This window comes from Talpa europaea, assembly GCF_964194135.1.
Source record: "Talpa europaea genome assembly, chromosome: 5".
Taxonomy (NCBI): domain Eukaryota; kingdom Metazoa; phylum Chordata; class Mammalia; order Eulipotyphla; family Talpidae; genus Talpa; species Talpa europaea.
Genome location: NC_140071.1, coordinates 136109572 through 136131868, shown reverse-complemented (window position 1 = coordinate 136131868; position 22297 = coordinate 136109572). Strand labels below are relative to the sequence as shown.

At 50.1% G+C, this 22297-nt stretch overlaps 1 protein-coding gene across 1 annotated transcript in view; it reads right to left on the bottom strand.

Annotated features, from left to right (window-relative positions):
* Nucleotides 1-22297, bottom strand: part of FAM184B (family with sequence similarity 184 member B) — a gene marked incomplete at both ends in the record, with an annotated part of 62596 nt that overhangs the window by 1686 nt on the left and 38613 nt on the right. Inside the window, 10 exons of the mRNA XM_084233381.1 lie at nucleotides 93-292; nucleotides 1754-1858; nucleotides 2915-3032; nucleotides 5137-5274; nucleotides 6918-7090; nucleotides 8304-8455; nucleotides 10019-10172; nucleotides 11465-11677; nucleotides 12610-12717; nucleotides 14769-14897. Coding sequence (XP_084089507.1) covers nucleotides 93-292; nucleotides 1754-1858; nucleotides 2915-3032; nucleotides 5137-5274; nucleotides 6918-7090; nucleotides 8304-8455; nucleotides 10019-10172; nucleotides 11465-11677; nucleotides 12610-12717; nucleotides 14769-14897 — 1490 coding nt within the window. The remainder of the gene's footprint in view (nucleotides 1-92; nucleotides 293-1753; nucleotides 1859-2914; nucleotides 3033-5136; nucleotides 5275-6917; nucleotides 7091-8303; nucleotides 8456-10018; nucleotides 10173-11464; nucleotides 11678-12609; nucleotides 12718-14768; nucleotides 14898-22297) is intronic.

Below are 22297 nucleotides of genomic sequence, written 5' to 3'. Positions count from 1 at the left end.
TGTTGAAACTTCTTGTATCTGCACAAAAGCCAAGATGAAATCTGAATTTCCCTCCAGTATATGGGGAAAGGAAGCCCAGCTTCTGCCCCTACCTTGTGGCAGCTCTCACATCGAGAGACTGGCTGGGCTTGTACGGCCGGCCACAGCTGGGGCCTGGGTCCAGGCTGGGTGACTTGGTTATGGGGGGAGCGTTGATCCTTGTGCTCAGGTCACCGCTCAGGAAGTTCTTGGCATAGGAGGCCAGGTTTGGCACACTCACCACCCGGCTGGGCACCTCCTCCATCTTCTTTTTCTGTGCGTTATACAAGAAAGGCCTGTGAATGCCACTCCACAGAGGCATTACTGCAAGACTCAGGCTAAGGAAAGTTCAGGCAGAAAAGAGACAGCATTCCAGAATCACTCTAAAGGTGGGACTTGGTGAGCAGGGTGTGTGCATGCGTGCGCATGTGTGCACAGGCGTGTGTGTGTGTGTATGCATGTGCCCAGCACTTAAAGATGTTCAGAGGGCTACAGCTTGAGTCTTGCATCAACCCTGTGAAGTGGGTACGATGGGTATTGCTCCCTCATTTCCTAGAAAGATGCAACCAGGCATTTCACCTTAGGAGATGTAAAAGATAAGTTAACAAGCTATAAGAGATTGGAGACAATATATAGAAACATCAAAGCATTCATACAATAAAAAGATAAATAAAAAGTAGAATTGGACAAAAGACCGGAACAGACATCTCACCAAGGGGAGCTACAGATGGCAAACAGCCTCATGGAAAGATTCCCCACATCACGTCATTAGGGAAATGTAAGTTAACATAACAAGACACCACCACACACCTATTCAAGTGCCAAACCCCAAACGCTGACACCCCAAATAACTCCAGATGAGGAGCAACAGGAGCTCAGTCACGGCTGGTGGGGGCACAAAATGGTGGAGCCACTTTGGAGGACATTTGGACAATTTCTTATGTAACAGAACATGCTCTTACCAGAAAAGAAAGAAAGCAAGTGAGGCCTCCCAACCAAAACTGACCGGGAGAGGGGGCAATTTTATTCATAAAATAAATAAAACGATTGACATAGTGCTGGTAAAAGCATGCTTTCCTCTCATTTATTTTGCGTTTCTGAAAAACGCACAAGCTCCCAATAGCTAACGAAACACTTGTGGGGACAGAGGTTTCTTTGTAAATTCAATTTTTTTTTTTTTTTTTAGATTTTAGAAGGTGTTACAATATCCCAGCTGAGTCGGCTTGTCCTCAAATACGTTACTATTTCTGGAATGAAGCACTTTGTCATAGTAAGAGGGAGATATAAAAGCTACACATGAAAAACTCACATCAGCCCAGGTCAGGTTAGGTGTAAAAAAGTACTAATTTCTTGTAGCATTTGTAGGATTTTGCGCTAGCAGATGAGAGATGTGGATGCAAACCATAACAAATCCCAAAAATAAGTAAGGAAATAAAGTTAAGAAATGGGAGGTTTCTGCTCTTGCCCCTCTCCTCCCCACCCCCCAGCTGTTACTCACAGTGACACCCTTATTGATGGAACATTTGGGAATACAAACCCCCCCCCAAAAAAAAATAAAATACACATAGTTCACTTAGTCAGATAGAAACACTGTTCGATACTTGCGGTGATTTCTGTGGCCCAGACTTTCCAACAGGCACCCCTCGGAATTTACACCAGCCCAAGCCCCGCCGCTGTGGCAGCTCCTGGTGGGAAAACAGGGCAGGGAGGCGCGGGAAGCCAGCGGAACGGTTACCTTCATGGAGGGGGTCAGGTACCCCGGGTGAGGATTGAAAGAGAAGGAGCGATTCCGGTGGGACACGGCGCCGGGGAAGGCTGCACAGTGAAGTCTCCTCTCCTCCTGAGAAAGCCAGACAAGCCTCTGAGCTCATGGCCCCGGGCTGGAGGGAGAGGCCGGAGGGAGGCCCAGGAATGTGCGTGATCATGGGAATCAGGCTCCCCCCACTGACGATGGGGGCACCTACTGTCCTCTGGAAAAGGAAGGGGCCGGCTTATTTGGAACGACTCAGAAGTTAGAGAGCCAGGTCCTCTCAGCATCAGAGAGGAGCCTCCAGGAGTCTTTGTTCAAGTTAAGGGCAAAGCCCGAACCCCAGGGCCTGGCTCCTTGGCAGCCTCATTGCATGTGCCATTCTCCAGTTTTCTCTCCTGACATACTGGTAAGCAAAGTCCAGCTATCCTATAATTTTGTTGTAAAAGCACTGATATCCATCTCAAAGAGATGATTCTTTTAAAAAAACAACTCCCCCACCCCCGTGACCACAGTGACAACGGTCCCCTCAGCAAGTGAGCCCGCCCCTCACTGAAAGAGTAAAAAGATGGGGAGACAAGGAGGCTGCATTTGAGTCTAAAGCAAAGACTGAGGTTGGAGGCAGCCGTGAGGTGAGGGTGCAGCGGGCTGTGGGAATGGCAGAGCTGATAGGGCGAGGCACCTTCCCGGGACAGGACCCCTGGGCAGGACCCCTGGGCATTGGAATCTGCCGGGTACAGAATCAGACAGTGAGAACTTTTCTCTTTGGGGAACTCGAAGGTGGCTTTGCTAACTGGAAAACTGGTCATTTTGACAGAAGGAAGATGAGTAAAAAATAATAGGTTTGATTGATTTTCCTAAATTCAAACACCAGGCAAGTAACTGGATTTTCCCAAATTTCAAAATAATAACAATAACCACCTTCAGCAACAGGGGGCAAACGCTGCAGGGTTGGGAGTGTGACTTTACAACCTTCTATTTTCCTGTGTTAAGTATTTTTAGCATGGTTTTTGTTTTTGTTTTGGATTTAACAGAAAACATCCCAGGGATCTTTCCTACGGAGTTCTATGGTCATCAGGGTTAAACTTTCTCCAGGTGCAAGGTGAACACCCCTCCCAAGGATTCTGCGTGCTGCCGGGACCACCTCACCGTGAGCTGCTTGATGATCTCCTCTCTCTCCTTCAAGAGGGTCTGCAGGCGGCCTATGAGCTGCACGTCCTCCGGCCGGGACACCGCCCTCCCTGGCTTGTCCCCGGAATCTTTCAGTCTGTTTCAAGCACAAGCAGACATGGTGTGAGCCCTTTGCTGCATTGCTCAGCGAGGAGGGAGAAGGTGCAGAAGGGACCCTGCGGCGTACAAAGCCTGGCCAGCTACTCCTCTCTGCTCACCCGAGGGGAAAGCAAGGAGCACCGCACCTGCACAGAGCCTCCCCTGGAGTTAGCTGGTTGCAGAGCTGTGGGGAAAGCCAGGACCCCAACTCTCGGCCTGAGCCTGCTCTGAGCACAGATGCTGTGCTCAGAGGCGGCTCATGAAGCAGGATGTCGCTCAAGTGACCATCCTTCCAAAGCCCCCAGGTTTCCAGAAGGCCCACGGGGCTCTTGCGCCATCTGCTGGCCATCCCAGCAAATGGCATGGTAAGTCCTCAGGTGGAGGCCCAGGGGAACTGCTTCCCGCAGGCCTTTTCCCCAGGAAGCCAGCGAGAACTCACTCTGGTGCAGAGGGAGAGCTAGGGCTGCAGAGGACCCACTGAATGCCATTGAGGCCATGGTTTTGTAGTCCTTGACTTGAGCTCTAACCCTATCTGCTTTTTTTGAGCTATGTGACCTTGGACATAGCATTTCACCCGGGACCCCTAGTTCCCTCTTCTTTAAAATGTGCAGAAAACTTGGTGGTTGTGAGGGTTCAGTCCCTGACACGTGGTATGTGGTATGTGCCCATTAAATGGTAGCCAGGGAAACCTTTTACTCCAGATTTTGGATAATTTTCTTTGTACTGTAGACAGTAGTAAGCCATTTTTAAGAATGCAAATGGTTTAAATTCACCTAGTGCTGTTTGACTTTGGCAAATGACCTCACCTGCCTGAACCTGGATTCCTACATTCACCTCCTCCCTGAAGCCCCAATCTCTTTTCTCTGCAGTCAGAAGTGGCCTTGTTAAAAGGCAGGTCAGACCACGTCACTCCTGCTCAGAGCTTGGCACTGGCGCCCCTTGCACTCAGAACACACCCAAACTACCTCCTCTACAGTGCAGGGTCTCTGTCATCCCTCCCAGCTAACCCACCAAGCTCAAATCCTGCCACTCACCTTTCACTCACTCCCCTCGCCACACGGGCCTTCTGGCTACTTGGCCATGTAAAGTGGGCCCCAGGGCCTTTGCATGTGCTGTGCAGTCTGCTAGGAATGCTGTTCCTCCAGGTGCCTTTCTCCTTCCCTCTCCTCCTTGGGCTTAAACACCCTCTTGAAGGGCCTCCCCGGTGGCACAGTGGTTGAGCGCTGGTCTGCGAAGCTACCCGTAGCCTCTGCAGCACTGGTTCGATCTCCGGCCACCGGGTGAGGGTCCCACATGGCATGTAGACCTCTCCTGCAGCGCCCGCTGCTCCCCTCAGCAGTGTACTTCCGTCAGTTAGTCTGTTCTGCTCCCGGCTCTGGCTCTGGTGAATTCTCTCACCCTCCCACGCTTCTGACTGTACCCAGTGCTTGTATAAATAAATTAATTAATTAAAAAAAAAACACCCTCTTGAAAAGGCCTCTTTGCCCACTCTTGCCACTCTCTAGAAACAGGTCCTGTTTTTCTTCTAACACTTTCATCAGCTAATTTGAAGGCAAACACTTGTTTGCTTATTTCTAAATCCGCGTGTAAACTTTGTGAGCTGTAGGAGGACACCGTCTGTGTTTGGCTCCCTGCTGTAACTCCAGAGCCTAAAACAGTGCAGGGCACAGAGTAGACACTCAATAAAAATTTGTTGAGTGAATAGATGCACACATGCAGACAAGCAGGCTGGGCCCTCAATTTCTTTATCTGTCAGGGGAATAATAATTTCCACCTTGAAGGACTGCAGTGAAGATTAAAAGAGGCAATGCCTATTGGAATAGAGCAAATGCTCATAAAAAGTAGCTGATCCTGCAGGTTTCTTCCTAGTGTGAGAGTCAAACCAAGAGCCTGGGCTCAGCCCTTGGATTCCCACTGCCCAGCACACAAGGCAATGCAGACTCATTGAGAGGCTGGCCTCCCAATTTGCCTGGAGACTCAGGTGATTCTTGGCATCAGGAACACTGACTGGTTTTAAAACTGGAGGATCTGGGGGCACTAGGATGGTGTGTTGCTCTAATGAAATGGCACCATCAGTTCCTTCCAGCCCGGGCCCCACTTACTCGGTTTCCAGGGCGGCCAGCCGGGCCTGGAGGCGGGCTTGAGCGGTGCTGAAATCTGCCACCATGGCCTGCATCTCCTTCCGGTGCTCCTGACGCAGCAGCTCCACTTCCCGGGCCCGCTGGTCCTCCTCCAGCGGCCTGCAGGTGGACAGAATCACAGCAGCTTGTTCAGCTCTCGGAGCTGAACATCTTGGGTGCTGGGGCTCCCCCACCTGCTGGGTAATGCAGTTTGGGAGCAATGAGTCGGGAGAAGTGGTGAATCTGAAGTCAGGACCGTATGGGAGGTAGACCTGGGTCTCTGAGTTGCAGGGTTCAGGATAAATTTAGCTTGTGGGACCCTTTCTCAGCACCTTCCACCCCACATTCCACAGAGGGTAAATTTGAACATGAAGAGCAGCCTCTGGAAGTGCAGAACAGCTCTGCGGGGTGGGGGGTGGGGTCCCTGAAAAATCTCTCACCTGGGGCAGATGGGGGCCCTGGAGACCAGGATCTGTGTCAGAACTACTGAAAAGCCGGGTTCTATGAGCGGTGAGATGACAGTCCAGGGTGGAAAAGCCGGTGGCACAGGGTGGGGGGTGAGAGAGACATGCTTACAGCCAGGCCCCTCCATGGCTTCCTAGCTGCGCGGCCTCGGGTAAGTTACACCTGGCCCAGTTTCTTCATCTGTTAAGTGGAGGTGACAACAGCGCCTCCCTATAGGGTTACCACAAGACCGAGTCATGCTAACCCTCGCTCAGAACAATCTATCTGCAACCACCAGCTGTCATTTTTCTTAACCTAGAGGTAGGACACCAGGGACCCACAAACCAGTGTCAGGGGCCTGGCACCCTCAGAAAGGACATGCGCATATTTGTGTCACTACAGCCCCCTGGCAGAGGACCATGGCTTTCCTCACTTGGAGAGAGCTGTAACTCCAGATGGTTAGGGGCCCCTCCTTGTTCCAGTGACCTGTCTGAGCCAGTAACTGGACTTGAGGTGCTCCACCTTGGCCAGGTGGGCACAAGGTTGGGCTCCAGACGAGACTGGGGTCTAATCCACTTTGTGTAACTCTATGCTGGGGGCTGGGACACTCCACCACTGAGATGAAATGGGAAAATTCCTTGAAAGATAAAAATGACCAAAGCTCCCTCAAGAAGAAACAGACAACCTGAAAAGTCCTATACCTTAATGAAATTAAATTTGTAGTGATAAACCTTCCCGTGCCAAAAGGATGGTGTGGGGGCGGGGTCGGTGGCAAATTCAGGACAAAACCGGCTGCCCAACCCACATCAGGCAAGAGTGCCCACCACCATTTACCAGCGCCTGCTCCATGTCAGGGGCCATGCTAAGCCCTCGGCCCACACCGCATGGCCCCCACCCGACTGCAACCGCCAGCAGCCTGGATGGGGGGTGGGGCTGGGGGAGAGTGAGCTCCAGATCAGGGCCAACGCACAGATAGTAAAGTGGGTAGCATTGCCTGGAACATTCCATGGCATTCCTCGCGCAGACAGGTTTTCAGCATACTTTTGGTTTGGTTAGGCCCAATGCTGTAAACGCCCTGGTTTGCAGGGAGCTGGGATTCCCGCCACTGTGCAGGGCGGCTCCCCTGCAGCCTGGAAACCGAGAACCCCGTGCGCCCTGGGGATCTCCCCCGCCACGGTGGCACCCGTGGAAAGCCGGAGTGCGCGGGGAGCCTTCTCCTTGGGAAGATCCCAGTGGGGGCCAATTTTAGACCTCAGGCCCGCCCCAGGCAGAAGAGGAGCAGGCAGATGGGGGCGCGGGTGGGGGTGGCGCACACCCACCTGCGCGGGTCGCCGGGCGGCAGCGCGCCCTGCTGCAGCGCGTCCAGCTCCGCCCGCAGGCGCTGCACCGCGTCCTTGAGCTGCGCGTTCTCCTCCCGGAGGCCGCCGCCCTCGCTGCGCCCCTGCTCAGCGGCGCTCATCGGGGACCCCGCCTGGCCCGGGCCGTCCCCATCCTGGCAAGAAAGTACCGGGGAGAGATGTTGTCCGAGGCCACGACGGCTTAGCAGCATCAGGGCTGCTGCTGTGCGCCCGAGAGGCTTTTGGGGAGCCTGGGGAGCCGCGCGAGCCCCTGCGCGGAGAGCCGGCCGGGTCTGGCCCCGAGGAAGCGCCGCGGCGCGGGGAGCCGGGGCTGAGGCTCCCGGCAAAGCCAGCCGAGCGCGGCCCCTGTTTTCTCGCAGCGGCGCCTTCGCCCTGGCGCGCCTCTCTGGGTGGGTGGGGGGTCCTCTCCACAGGACACCCCTGCTTCCCGAGGGAGGCCTGGCCGGCCACTTCGGGGGAAGCCATAAGTCCCGTCTTCCTGACACCCCAGAACCTCATCTCCTCCGTGCAGCCCCTTGCACCGAGGAGCGCGGGACCCTTTTGGTGCTGGGTCCTTCACGAGACCGGCCGCTGGGCCAAAAGGAACCGCCTCCTCCTGTGTCCAGCCCCACAGTGCCCAGCGCGGGGCTGAGCTGCACCCCGCGAATGCAGCTGGCTAAGGGGAATTTGCTTGGATGCCAGCGGCTCAGCTAGAAACACAAAAATCCAAGCTCAGCAGGCCGCGGCTCAGATGCGCCCACAGCGCACTCCGGTGCCCGCCATGGGCGGGGGGGGGGGGGGGGGGGAGGACAGGCCTTTGCGCTGGCGCCTCGGTGGCCCGCGCCCCGCCACGTGCTTTCTGCCTGGGGTTGCATGGCCAGGGGCTCCCTCCAGCAGACGGGCGCGCACACACAGGAATAATTTGGAGAGCAAGAGCAGGAAGGCGCGGTCCTAAGGGCACCCTGATTATCAGGAGTGAGGGATTACGGCCGCCCCCTCTGTCTCAGGTACAGAGAGAACAGTATCAGAGGGCAGCGCTTCCCTGCAGCCATGACCATATCAGACACCCACACTTTGGGGGCCCTTTCACCTCTCATCCCCCTTGCACCCTGGCATTTCTCTGTGCAGGTAACCACTGAGGCCTTGCTGGTCCTCCCAGAGGGCGCAAGGCTTCCTCCAGCCAGGGGAGGGGAGGCCTGGCGCCTGGCGGACCAATCTTTATGCACCCCGCCCTCCCTGGCTTCACCCTCTAGTCCTCAGGTCTGTGGAAGAAGGGACCCCCACCCCAATTCCAGACAGGAAGGACAGAGTGCCCAGACCCCTGAGGCTGCTCTGGTGGGCATGGAGGTAGCAGACAGGGGTGCTGACCTCTGCGGTGATGGCGTGGTCCTCCCTGTCCCCTGGACACAGGGCGGTGGCCTGCCGCCTGCCCAAGCTGCCCAGAGCTCTCAGCGCCTCCAAGTCTTTCTGGTGCTCACTGCAGGCTGCCCGCTGCTCTGACAGCTCCTTCTGGAGGGACTCTGGAAGGGAGAGGGCAGGAGGTCCGGACAGGGGCAGGGCTGACATGTCCTGTAGGATGGCAGTCTCTGGGGTGGGCTGGAGCTTCCCAGACTCAAGATGACAGTAACAACTATACCATGGACGGGTCTTCCTCAGCTTATAATGGGGTTATAGCTACATCACGCCATCCCATTGTAAGCCAAAATGGCACTGAATACGCCTAACCCACTGAACATGCAGCTTGGCCTGCCTGCTTTAAGCGTCTCGGAACACTTGCACGTCATTGTGGAGTCGGAAAAGCCTCAGCGGGACACTTTAATGAAGACTGTCGGTGCTGAGCACTAACTGTGCTGACCCCTCGGAGGCTGTTTCCATAGAAGCCTCTGATAGAGGAGATGCTCGCCAGTGAGCTGATAAATTTTCAAATGGAAATGTTTTTAAGTGCTAGTAAATTTGATACTTTTCTGTCACAACTTTCGAAAATCTGCACGTAGCCTATGATTTGCCACCATTACAGAGTCCACAGAGCCCCGCTTCCTAGGACTGTGCCCCCAGGGTCTCTCCTGATTGTTCTGTCCATGAAAACACCAGGCTGCTGTGGGATCCCAGGGGCCAGGGAAGGGGTGACAAGGACATCTGTCCCCTGGGGTGCTGGAATCACCAGGGGTGTCCAGTCTGATCTGAAGTGAGGGGTCTTGTACCTGGAGTCCATGGCACAGCCTGGGACTTATGTCATGTAACATGTCTTCCTTAGATGCTGCTAACTTTAGCATTTTCCACGGGATCCCCTCCCTTCCAGGGTGGCTGCTAACCAGGCAATCTGTGGAACTCTCTCCTTACTGCTCCCCACATCACTCCTCCAGAAATGAGCAGTCAGTAAGATACACTGTCTAACGGAAACTCAGGCAGGCAGCAGGCAGAGCCACCCTCCATGGAGGCCAAGCAACTGCCTTTCCCCAGACTTCTCTGAAGAGCAGCACTGCCTGAATATGCCTCAATTAGACCAATATGGCTTTTTAACACTAAGCATAAAATAGGACAGGCATTTGCCTTGCACTTAAGAATAAAATGGAAGATGTTAAGAAAAGGAGAAAATGAGGGCGAGAGGTGATCTCCGCATGGAAGAAGGCTCCTCCAGCAGCCATGCAATGCTGGGGTATTCTGCAGTCACGGGGAACACTGCAGAGCTGTCCCTGCACCCTGGCTCTGTTCTCAACACTTCCAAAATATTCATCTAATAACAGCCTAACAAGTGGATGCTATGACGATTTCCATTATTTACAGACGAGGAGCTGAGGCACAGAGCAGTTAAGCAACTTGCCCCAGGTCACCCAGTCAGTGAGTACTGGAGCTACTGTCACTCGGCTCAGTTACCAGTGCCGGGCGGGTAACACTTAATATCAAACCCACACAAGCCTGAGGAGATAGGGACCATCGTGGCAATTGTAAATGAGGCTGAAAGTGCCCACTCTAGTCTCACAGCTGGCTGGGGGCTGAGCCAGGGCAGTCAACTGGCCTGTGTGCCTCTAGCCTTCTGACTCCCCCCTCCCTCAACCCTCCCCCCTACGTGCTACCCTGGCTACCGAGCAGCAGAGCCTGCTGAGCTTGCATCCTCTCCAGCTCCCCCTGCAGCTCTTGCTGGGCCTTTTCCTCCAGGGCCTGGAGCTGCCGCTGATGCGCCTGGTGCTGCATCTGCAGGCTGAGGCTGGATTCCTTCTTCAAGCGTTCCTCTGTGGCCTGTGGGCAGGAGTGGAGGCCGAGGCAAGAGAAAGGGCTCAGAAGGGGAGGCCTGGCCCCTCTGGCAAGCTCCTCCTCTGTGCTGGGGCCCTGTTGGGCACACCCTCTCCACTGTGGAGAGCTTATCCCGCTACAGGGAATGCTCTCCCACCCGTTAGGCATGACAGCGATGACCTGACCACGGCAGATATTTTGTGTCATGTGAACCTACTTCCTGCCAATTATTGGGAATTTGGTGTGAGACGGTGGGGGAAAGAGAGAGCAAGAGTCAGACTGACAGACACTGACTGGCTGGCTCCCATTTTAACACACGCAGGAGTCTTACATCTGACCCAGGACTAGAGAGGCAGGGGGAATGCCTGTGAAGAGTCCAGGCCTGGTGTGCAGAGCATGGCAGAAATGGTGGGAGGGGGCACCCACGGATTTTTCCAGCCCCTGGTCGACGAGGGTCCTGGCCTGAATCTCTGCCCTGGGTTCATGTACATGCTCCTTCACCCAGTCCCTCTTTCACTCCGACATCCATTAACAGAGGGAATGTTATATGTCAAGCGCTCACAGCAGATGCCCCCAGTACTGTGATATGCAGGAAGGCACCAGGAGTCAAGGGGTGTGAGTGGCCTCTAGCAGCCAGAAATGGCCAGAAGCCAATTCTCCCCTAGAGCCCTTAGGGCGAAGCCACCTCCCACGCCTTGACTTCAGGATTCTGGCCTCCAGGTCTGTCTGATCATACATCTGGGCTGTATTATGTCATCAGGGTAATTTGTTACAGGAGCAATAGAGAAATAATACAGTCAGGATTTTCCCCAACGCAGAAAATAGAGTCCCACTCTTCAGATGAGGACGTTGAGGCGGGGAGAAATGAATGCCCCTTCCCAAGGTCACACAGGGAAGATGCAGGGATAATTAATGCCACCACTACCAACTTTTGAGAGTCAGAACATACAGGGCTGAAGGCTGGAGTGGGTAGGGTCCCCCCAGAGGCTGTGGGGAGGCAGTCCTAGGGCTGGGTTGGTCAGTGAGGTCGCAGGGGCAGAGCAGACAGCTGAGGCCACACCATCCCCAGGGCAGGTCGGAAGCAGCAGCACAAAAAGCCCAACAAACCTGTCTGAGTCCTTGCGGGTGGCCTGAGCAAGTTACTGGGTCTCCAGAGCCTCTTTACTCATTTGGATGATAATGGATAAAAATGGCTACTTATGACCTGGTGGGGCTCTCGTGGGGGTTGGAGATGATGGACTAGAAAACCTGCATGGCTGGTGCTCAATAGGGAGTGGACTTGAGAAGCACGGCCTCACCCTGAGCTCCTGCTGCTGGGCCTTCTCGAGCAGGCGCAGGGCTCGCTGGTGGGAGGCCTCCAGCTGCACCTTGGCCGCCTGGTTCTGCTGAACGGTCTCCTGGAGCTCGCACCTCAGTGTCTCCCTCTCCTGCTCTGAGAGCTCCCTGAGCTCCTGCAGATCCTTCTGGTAGTGGCTGGCGCACTGCTCCAGGGCCTGCTGCATCTGCGAGACCTGCCAGGGCCCTCAGGTCAGGCTGGCCCCTCTGGCCTCCTCTTTAAAAATAAATGCATTGTGGGGAAGGAGGAGGGGGCCAGTGGTGCGCCTGGTGTGGTAACACACAACTGAAGAGACCCCAAAATCACATACAGAGTTGAAAACCAACATTCCCTTATTAAAAAAAATACAATTAAGAAAATAAAAATAAATGAATGCTTTCTGAATGTCTCCTCAATCCAGCTGAGCCTCCTCTGTCTGTGGTAACTCTGAAGGGGATGGAAACTGTAAACTCTAAAACTGGGGACAGTGGGTCTCCTGGGATGGGTTGGAGTGGGGGGCTCTCAGTTAGAGGCATTGATGCCAGTTGAGAGAGGAAGATGGGCTGGGACGCAAACTGTCCCAGAGTGGTCAGCAGAAGGCCTTCCAGAGACCTATCTGGCGGCTTTGCTCACCTCCTTCAGGTGCTTGCTCAAGCTTTTGCTTTCTTGCCGAACCTTGGCCCACAAGTCCATGTAGTATGAGACTATTCCCATCTCCAGACCCCTCCAGCCCCTTTACCTTGCTCTGAATCTTCTTCTTTTCTGAAGCCCTTGTCATCTCAGGCACTACGTGCTTTGCTCACCTCTCTCTCTAGTATGCATGCTCTGTTCCCCCCTTCTCTGTTAGACTTAAGCACTTTAATGCGGGGCTTTAGTCTGGTTTGCTCACTGGGGTAGCCCAGGCTCTTGGAAGAGCTCCTGGGTCAGCACAGGTGGTCCTGAGCCGCAGCGGGTGTTGAATGAATGAACAAACAGAAGAGTGTCACCTGGCCAGCCCCGGAAGGCCCTTCCTGGCTCGATGTAAATCAGGCCCTGCGTTTTGGGGGAGGAGGGAAGGGGTGGGGGATAGGAGGAAGGCACAGATGCTCCCGCTGCGTTTGGGCACCTTCCCACCGAGGGGCCTGCTACCTGGGCTTGCAGTCGGGCTTTCTGGCTCTGCCATTCCTCCTGCAGACACTGGCTTTCTGGTGTCTTCTCCTCCAGCACAGAGCCCTGTGCAGGTGGCCGTTCACCCTCCTGGAGGGGCTTTTGGCTCCTTTGAAGACACAAAGGACACAATTACACAGGACCCTAGACTGGACACACCACCACCGAAATAGCTGGGCAAGAGGAAGGAGCTCTGTGGCGGTTGGTAGGGCAAGAAACTTCCCCCTCAACATACTAACTCTGTGTTGCTGCACTTGGATGAGATCAGGATGCAGATGGAACTACCGAGAGCTATTCTAGTGGGAGCTTAATAAGTGATGTGCTGTCAGATCAAGAGCTCAGAGTTCCTTATTTGGGAGCTCCAAAAAAGAGGTCTCTCTGGTCTAATTTTGTAAATCTTCCTGCATGTGAAAAAAATAATAATGAAACAATAATGCTTTTCTTGAATACAGTGCTTGTCACCTTTCAAAGCTTGCTCATAACTGTCACTGGCTGCCCCCAAGTATAAATAGGAGGGTTATTAATAGGCCTTTACATGTGTAGCAGGAACAAGATGACGCTGGTCTAAAGTCCCAATAGTTTCTGTGTTGTGCAACAGATGCTGACAAATGTCTTGGGAGGGGACTCAGCTCTGAACTTTTGAACCAGCTGAGAAGTTCAAACGCAATTGGTTTAGACTGGGGTGGTAAGTGGTTATCTGGGTGACAGAAAAAGGAATGGGGTGGGCACCTCTACAGAGACTGGATAATGGATCTTAGAACATTTTTATATACCAGTATTTAAAGTTATAAATTGCCTTCTTTAGTCCTATCCCTCCAAGTTTGATATGTCACATATTTATTATCATCAAATTTGAAATAGTTTGTTTCCATGGTGATTTTATTTTTTGTCTTATGGTTTAGTATTTAGATGTAGACTGATAATTTCCAAATATTTGAGGATTTTCTTGGTAGCTTCCTGTTATTATTTCTATTTTGATTCTTTGCTATCAAGGAACATCCTCTGAAAAATGCATATATTTTGGAATATATTCCAATCTTTGAAATGGATCATCATTTGTTCTGTGGCTTTTTATATTGTCTACATTGGTGGATGTCCTATGTGCCTTGAAAGAAAAAAATTTTTGCAGTTTTTCAGCATATTGTCTCTGTCAATTAGGTTAAATTAGTTGATAGTGTAGTTCAAATAGTCTCTGCATAATGGCCCATACTCAAAAAAGTTTCCCAATCTATTTTGCCCAGTTTCATAATTGTCTAAAGAAAGTGGGAGAGTCTGGTACCAGTTACTCTAACATGGCCTGAAGTAGAAGTTCAGTTCTTATTAGTGATGATTATTAAAGAATTGAGTGACCCGGTAAGGGTAGAAACCTGTGGACTTTCATTCTGCGCATAAGAACAGCTGCCCGAAGTTGAGATGTAGCAAAAAGCGATTATCATCCAAATTCTGTGCTCTACTTGCATTGTGACCCTGGGCAAGTTACTTAACCTCTCTGTTTCTCAGAGAGTGTACCCTGAGTGTGGGCTTCAAAGGCATTGGTGTTGGCCCTATGAGCTCGTTCCCTTACCATGACAACAACATGCCCTATACAGGAGTTAATTCTTCAGCCTTGGCCCCAGAATGATGACAAGGAATGTGGAATAGACTTGGAGTACACCTGTAATTTGGGGTCACGCAACAGCACCTGACCTCAGCCAGAAGCCAATCTCATAGGGGCACAGCAGAGCTTGGCATTGCTAAAAACAAAGGGAGTTGCCTTGTGAACTCAAAATCACTAGCACTTTGAGAATGTTGGTTACACCAGCAAATACAGACTCCTTGGTGACAGGGACAGAGGACCCCTGGGTGATAAAGCTCCCTCGGGTCTCCTAGCTAAAGAACACTTAGAAGAGGAGAGAGCAGAGGTTTTGGGCCAGCCCAAGCAAGTCTACTGACACTTTTCAGTTTGAGATTAAGAACTTATAAAACAGCCTGTCTGGGTTGGTGTGACAATTAAACAAGAGTTCATCTAAAGCTTCTTGCTGCACCAAAAGACATAAGAAATGTCCTGCTTCCTCTCTGTGCGTGATGCAAGGGGCAGGGATGGATGCTTGAGAACAGAATGAGCGATCCTTCCAAATCTGAGCCTCATTGGTTGCTGGCACACTTAGCAGTTGGCACGTCCTTCGGTACCTCTCCTCCTCGTCACTGCTGGCTCCTTCTGCGGCCACCTTCTCTTGGTATTCTTCTCGGGCTAAGGTCTCAGAAGGTTTACTCAGCTTCATGCATGGATCCTAAGACAAAAACAAAGTTGCAAATATGAGTTGCAAATGAGGTTCAGTACAGTCACCGAATCAATGCACGGCTTATCTGAACCACAGACTGGAGGAGAAAAAGGCCCCCACAACCCACTGCTGTGCACAGCTCACAGGCCTGGGGCAGAGAGAGCTGTGATGGCGCGGTGTCTGCACAGTTCCCGCCTGAGGAGACCATCACCCTGGTCTTTGTTTCCCGTTTTCCAGTCAACTGAGAATCCTGCACAGATGATGAGATTAAAGTAGGGGGAGAGTGAGTGATTCGTGTCGGGATACACTATCAGTGAGTGGTGGGTAATGGGACAAGCAATCAGCAACCCCATGCAGGGGTCTGGATGCTGAGCCACCCACGACACACTATGATGTACAGTCCACAGAGAGGGGCCCTTGTTGTGTCTGCTCCCAGGGCCTGGCATGGGAATCAGAGAATAGTGCCAGCAAACAGCCGTTGGTCAAGTTGTGTAATTGATATTATTATTACTATTATTATTATAATAACCCCCTATAGGTGGCAAGTCTTTTGCATCTCACTACATACAGTCAAAGCCCATGGAGCTTGCTGAATGACTAGCAGTGTTAAGGAAGGAGGTGTTGTGGGAGGAGAATATGGACACCATGAGTCAATATCCAGACTTCAGAACTTTCTTCAGATTGGGTTTGTCCATGTTATCCTTCTTCCCACGGAGTTATAAAGGTGGGAAAGATTTTCTTACTTAGATTTTTCTACTTGTCATGGTAACCACTGTCTATGGAAAACAGTGTAATTAGACAGGTTAGGTACAGATTTGTTTATTGGTAAATCTCATTAAATAATGATCATTTGCAACCTGGGTTTTCCACGAAATGGTTGCAAGACCTGGCACTTACAAAAAACAAAAACTTTTCTTTGCTTACCCTACTTTCAAGTATTTGGGGGGGGGAATTAAAAATGTGTCAGAGAGCTCCAATTCCTGGGAAGCCCAGAAACAAATGTCATAGTTTCAGCAAAACAACTTTGAGAAATAGCTGGTATGAATACATCCCTGTTACATATAAGGGGAGATTGCACAGTGAACGTGGGGCAACAAGAAATCAGAATAGCATAATACTACAGCATAAATAGCTAAATTATGATAAAGTTAAATAGGTCCAGTTTTCATTTTGAAAACTGGTTACAAAGAAATTTTGGTACATAGAAAGCACAAAATATGGTTGAAAAAAATAATTCTAGTGATACCAGCAATCACAGTGTATATGAACTGGCTAATCTCAACATGGATATTCAGTCTTGTAAAAGGAATCATTTGCTAAAATGCTCTAATAATGAAGCTGTAGGCATCTAACAATAGACCTTGAAAACATCAAGCAAAGTGTTTGGGACTGTAGGAAGAAATGGGCAAATTTATAGCTACAGTAGGGAGTTTTAACATACACCTCTCAGAAACTGATACATCTAGTAGACAAAATGAGCTAGGATAGGAAGATTTGAATAACAAGATTAACGAGTTAAACTTAAAAGCTAAAAAAGAATGCAAATCTCTGCTGATATTTACATGGTGCTTAGTGTGTGTCAGCCTTGAATTCCATGAGGTGGGGACCTTCTTCCCATTTTAGAGATGATGAATCTGAGACAGGAGAGAATATGTAACCTGTCCAAGGCCATACAGTGAATAGATCATAGAACTGGGATTAAAATATAATGACTTTTAATGACCAAACTGAGAATATATCCTTTTCTCCATTGCATTGGGTTCATTAAAAACAAAAACAAAACAAACAAACAAAAAAACTTGACCCCGCAGCAGACCACGAAGCAAATCTCAACACAGTTCAGCGTGATGCTATTCTAGAATACTGTTATTCTACATAAAAATAAAGTTAAGAAGCATCATGAAAATAGGTTTAAAAGGAAAATAAACTTCAAAACTCTGGGGTACAGTTAAAGACATACACCTAGAAGGGAAATACGAAGTCTTAAGTGTATTAATTAGAAAACATTCAAGAACCTAGAAAAGGAATCAGAAAGGAAACCCAAAGTAAGAGGGAAGGGATAAGAAAGATAAAATTAATGAGAGAGAAATATAGATCTGATCCACAGATCTGAAAGCTGACTTTTGAAAAGAAACGTCAAACTACTGGTAAGTCTGATCAAGGAAAAGGGAGAAGGAACTTGCAGCAACATGAATAATGGACAAAAATCTCAGATAGTTATTATAGAGATGAAAAAGAATTTCAAATGTACTCTGAGCCACTGTGCAGACCATGAAAGGGAATGTGCAGTATGTAATTTCTGGACCAACTTATCGACCACGGCTATATTTAAAGGCATTCTGGGCAGGAGTCCAGAAATAGGAGAAAATAGAAAATTTGAAAGCTGACACACCCAGATAACCACACTAGCTCAAGTCACATCACATTTGTCTATTTCCATACACAACTCATGGACCCCTATGACTCCATGCAGCCGGGAGGTGTGTTAGTGCACGTGAGGATCTGAGATTGGAGAAGTAGTGACTTGTCCCAGGTCACATGGATACAGGGAAGCTGGACTGCTGGATGGACTGATTCCCATCATGGTCATTCCATGGGACCACATTGGCCCTTGGCTGTGCCATGTGGGCACAATGGTCAACTCCAGCAGCTAAACGTAACTGGGTGTATGAAAGCCACGTTGTACAAGTGTGCTGCTGAAAAGTACCTGCAAAACACACATTCAGAATCAACCCAAGAAATGAATGCTGTTTCCCAAATCAACAGCAGGATGAACTCAGTAATCCTTTAGTTGCTTTTCACTTGTTTGAACACTAGAGACAGGAGCAGAACACCATCCCCAAAAAGGAAATGAATACTCCCCCTTATTTTAAAGGTGATGAAACCAAGGCAGGGCATGACAAGTAATTGGAGAAGGACCCCAGTGTCATGCTAAATCACTCTCTAGCCATGGCTAATTTTGAAAGTTCTGAACTTAAGCTTTAACCACCAAGACTTGACGTGGGGCCCACTGTTCCCTTTACTCAGTTGCAACGTACTATCAATTCATAGAAAAAGAGCCAAACCTCTGCTGGGTGCAGGTAGGGCAGATGCTGGAAGGATGAAGATGAGTAGGACATAGTTCTTAATTTCAACAAATTTATGACTCAGCAGTGGGACCCACCAGATCATGTAAAAGGCTTAAACATTCCCCTCTCTCTTCTGCATCTTTTGTGGAGGTGTTTTGGATCAAAGGACATCATTCAAAAGGAGTAAGGATGCAATTTGAATACTTCACAAATGCACTTGACCTCGGAGATCAACAGTTGACCTCAAGAGCACCTTCAAGTTCCCCCACACTTGTTTAAATTCTGCTGTCTCCTCTAAATTTCAGTGGAGTAGACTCTCCTGGTGCTGCCTTTTCTGGTTGTGTTTGGTACTCAGTGAGCTCCGGTGAGGAGCCACTCTGGGTGTTTCACTGGTTACCAACCCCTAATTCACACTCTTGGCTTCCCCAGCAGGTACCTGCGTAGGCTCTGCCCACATTCTCTAGTGCTAACGTAGCCTGGATTTAACATGTACACAGAAAAATAAATAGTTGGGCTCTCCTGTCACCATATGCAGCAAAAGTGTCTTCCCAGCTACTTTCAAACAAACAGCCGGTTATTTTAAACCCGTGTTCACATCAGATCTTCATCATTCGTCTTCCAAGCATTGACTTTCTTTTGGATTATTTCTATTTTATTTTATTTTATTTTATTTTTTTATACAGGCATGCTTTATTTATTTGTTTGCTGGTTTGTTTGTTTGTTTTGTTTTTATACATGCACTGGGTACAGTCAGAAGCGCGGGAGGGTGAGAGAATTCACCAGAGCCAGAGCGGGGAGCAGAGCAGGCAGAAGGACCGAAGTACACTGCTGAGGGGAGCAGCGGGCGGCAGGAGAGGTCTGCGCGCCATGTGGGACCCTCCTCTGGTGGCCGGGGAGCAGCCGGGGATCGAACCGGCGCCGCAGAGGCCGCGCGCAGTTTTGCAACCCAGCGCTCAACCGCTGCGCCACCGAGGAGGCCCTGGATTATTTCTATTTTAAAGGAACACACACACCCAGGAAATTGCCTGGAAGGGAATACTCAAAGTCATTCTCAAGTTCAATGTTTGACAATCTTTCAAAGGTAGATTTATTTACATCTCAAAATAGATCATCTAATGCAATGGGGTTTTGGGGAAATGATTATTGTAATAGATACTGTAAGGTCACCTTACATTTATAGACTCTTTGTTTTGAAACGTGCCTTTATATGCTTTCTTCCACTCATCACAAGTCTCTGGCGTGCAGAGGGTTGGGGTTACCACTCCCCTTTTACTACGGGAAGGGAAGCAGTTTAGTATCATGGTGCAGCGAGTGGGCACTGCTGTTGCTCTCTGGGTCTTATTTCCCTATTGTGTAAAAGGTGGATAATAATAACACTTGCTGGTGGGGTGGTGGGGCTGTGTAAAGCACTAAGATCTTGGCACACAGGAATAACGGGGAATCTGATCTTAGAGAGGTTTCAGACTTGCCTGAGGTTCCCCGGGCAGGTCTGGCATAAAGGTGGGGCAGGATCCATGTCCTCACACCAGAGAGGAGCTGCTTCCCTGCCCTCTGCTGTCTTCCAGGGCTCCCACAAATCTCAGCCTGACTCTTAGCTCTCCACATGTGGATGTCCAGGGCAGCCTGCCTTGTTCAATGTCAGATGGAACCGGACCCCTCAAATCACACCAGATGGGGCAGCTGCCCTGGGGCAGGGGATACGTGGGCCATCATGGTTGTTGGAGGATTTAGTGACCATTCATCTGCGGATGCCCAGGATTCAGATGATCCTCCAGGCTTGGTTCAGGGTGATGCTGCCCAGCCAACCATGCAGGACCCCCAGGAGCCAGGGACTCCTCCAGGGCTGGGAGCACTTCGGAGCCCTGGTCCTTCTTCCTACCAGCCTCAGGGATTTTGCCCTGGGATCTTTACCCTACTCCTTTCCCTGCCACGCCCCTTCCTGGTAAAGTCAAGTTCAACTTTCAGTATCCAGGCAGGTGACACCTGCTCTGTTACTTCTGGGGCTCCCTTGGGCAGAAACCTCCACTCACTTATTGGCTGTCTGAGAACATTCTGGCGCCAGGACAGCATCTGCCATAACAGGCTCTTGCTGGCCTAGATATATGTCCCCCACTTGAGTCCAGTACAGTCACAGGACGCGAACACTTGTCAGGGTGAAATGATTTGAATAATAACACCACAAAAGACTCCCCTCTTTCTGTGGAAAGGGGTGCAGGCAGGGAATCTATGGAAACCCCTTCTCTGCTCCCAGGTAACTGTGATACAGGCACTGGACAAGTCTTTCAGCAAATAGTTTCCCTTCAGAACAACCAAAACGGAAATGACTTTCTGGAAACCACTGAATAAAACTATTAATCTAAGAGAATCAAGGACACTGGATATAAGAGGCCAGGACAAAAGGTTCCTTATAGTCCCAGCTCACTTTGGTGGGTGGGGAAGGAGCCCCACCCAGCCTAGGCAACACCCTTTCTTCATGTTCAGGAAAGTGAAGTCTCAATATGCGCTATTATTTATAGCTCTCTCGACTCACTGACACACTTTGTCAGAACAGCTAAGGGCCTAAAGGAAAACTCCTGAGTCTTAAACAAATATACATTTTAGACTCTGGGATTCAGCAAAATCATCTTTGAGGAAGTTGTCATTTAGTCCCCTGTTCTAGTGTCCCTATTTCCAACCCCAGATCAGCCATGGAATCTTCCAGGCCCAGCAAAACACCCTCCACATCACCTCTGTCCCCCACAGCATCCTGTGCTGCTGCAGGCGAGACCACCCTGGGTGTGCTGCCCACACGTCACCCAGACCAGCCCAGGGCCTTCTCTAGGCCTCATGTCTCTAGGGCGCTGGCAAAACTTTGACCCATTTGGCTGCCACATAATTGATTTGTGAAAAATATTTGAACTGCAATAAAAATTTTCTCTGATTGGCCATACTCAGAAAGTTTTGTAACTCAGTGTGTTGGCAAAGTTGGGAGAAACTGGCATTCACAGCTACTGCCCTTGGGATTAGACTTTGGGATAATTTAGGGAGAGGCAATGTGGCATATCTAACCAAGTCAAACACACGCACGCCCTGGGGTCCAGCAAATTCTACAATCATGAGTTAGTCCCTATTGAGCATTTCACGTGCCAGGTGCTGTTTCAGACCCACGCACATATTAATTCATTTAGTCATCTCAAAAACCCTCAGAGATGGGGGTGGCATCACCCCCACTTTGCAGATGAGAAAGTTCAAGCAAAGAGACTTTAAAGCATTTGCCCAAGATTGTCAGTAAGAACCCAGTCACCTAGTTCATGGGCGGGTTCGCTTAACTACGACAGAGACAGAACTCCATTGTATAGTGCTGCCTGCTGATGAATTATCATGACAATGAAAAATTAGAAACAATTTAAATATTGGTGAGAAGGGAAAGGTTTCATGTATTACAGTTGTTCTGCACAAGAGAACACCAGATGATGGTCCTTTTTAAAAAATGAAGTTGATAAGGAGGTGTGCTGATGTGTTCCAATCTCCAAGCTAAAAACTGAAGAAAAGCAGAGTTCAGGAGACAGTTTGTTATCATTCGTGGAAAAAAAACAAAACAAAACACATGCATGGTTATGTGTGCATATGCACGGTGCAGTTCTGAAAGGATGTACAAGAAAAGACAAAACAGAACTTATAGACAGGGAACTTGGGGAGAGCGCATGCTTTTTGCTGCATACCTTTATCTACCTTTTGAATTCTGTGCCATGTATGTGGATTATCTATTTGAAAAGAAAACTTAATTTCAACGATCCATCTATACCTATAAAGCGCAGGATAGCTGCATACTAGAAAACAGCACCAGACATTCACCTCTGTGGCTAAGTGTCCTCATTGTTGATAAGCTATTTTTATTTATTTATTTATTTGTTTGTTTGTTTGTTTTGTTTATACATGCACTGGGTACAGTCAGAAGCGCGGGAGGGTGAGAGAATTCACCAGAGCCAGAGCGGGGAGCAGAGCAGGCAGAAGGACCGAAGTACACTGCTGAGGGGAAGCAGCGGGCGGCAGGAGAGGTCTGCGTACCATGTGGGACCCTCCTCTGGTGGCCGGGGAGCAGCCGGGGATCGAACCGGCGCTGCAGAGGCTGCGGGCAGCTTCGCAACCCAGCGCTCAACCGCTGCGCCACTGGGGAGGCCCGCTATTTTTTTTTTAATGCATGTTTTTTCTCTTTAGCATCTAACTCAGAGGCAGGCACATGGAGGGACCCCAGAAACTACTGTGGAATGAATGAATAATGTGCAAATGGAACTGCTACTCATAAGCTTCCTTCTGGAACCCTGTGCAGAAGGGTCTGTACCTCTCTCTAAGGCACAGAAT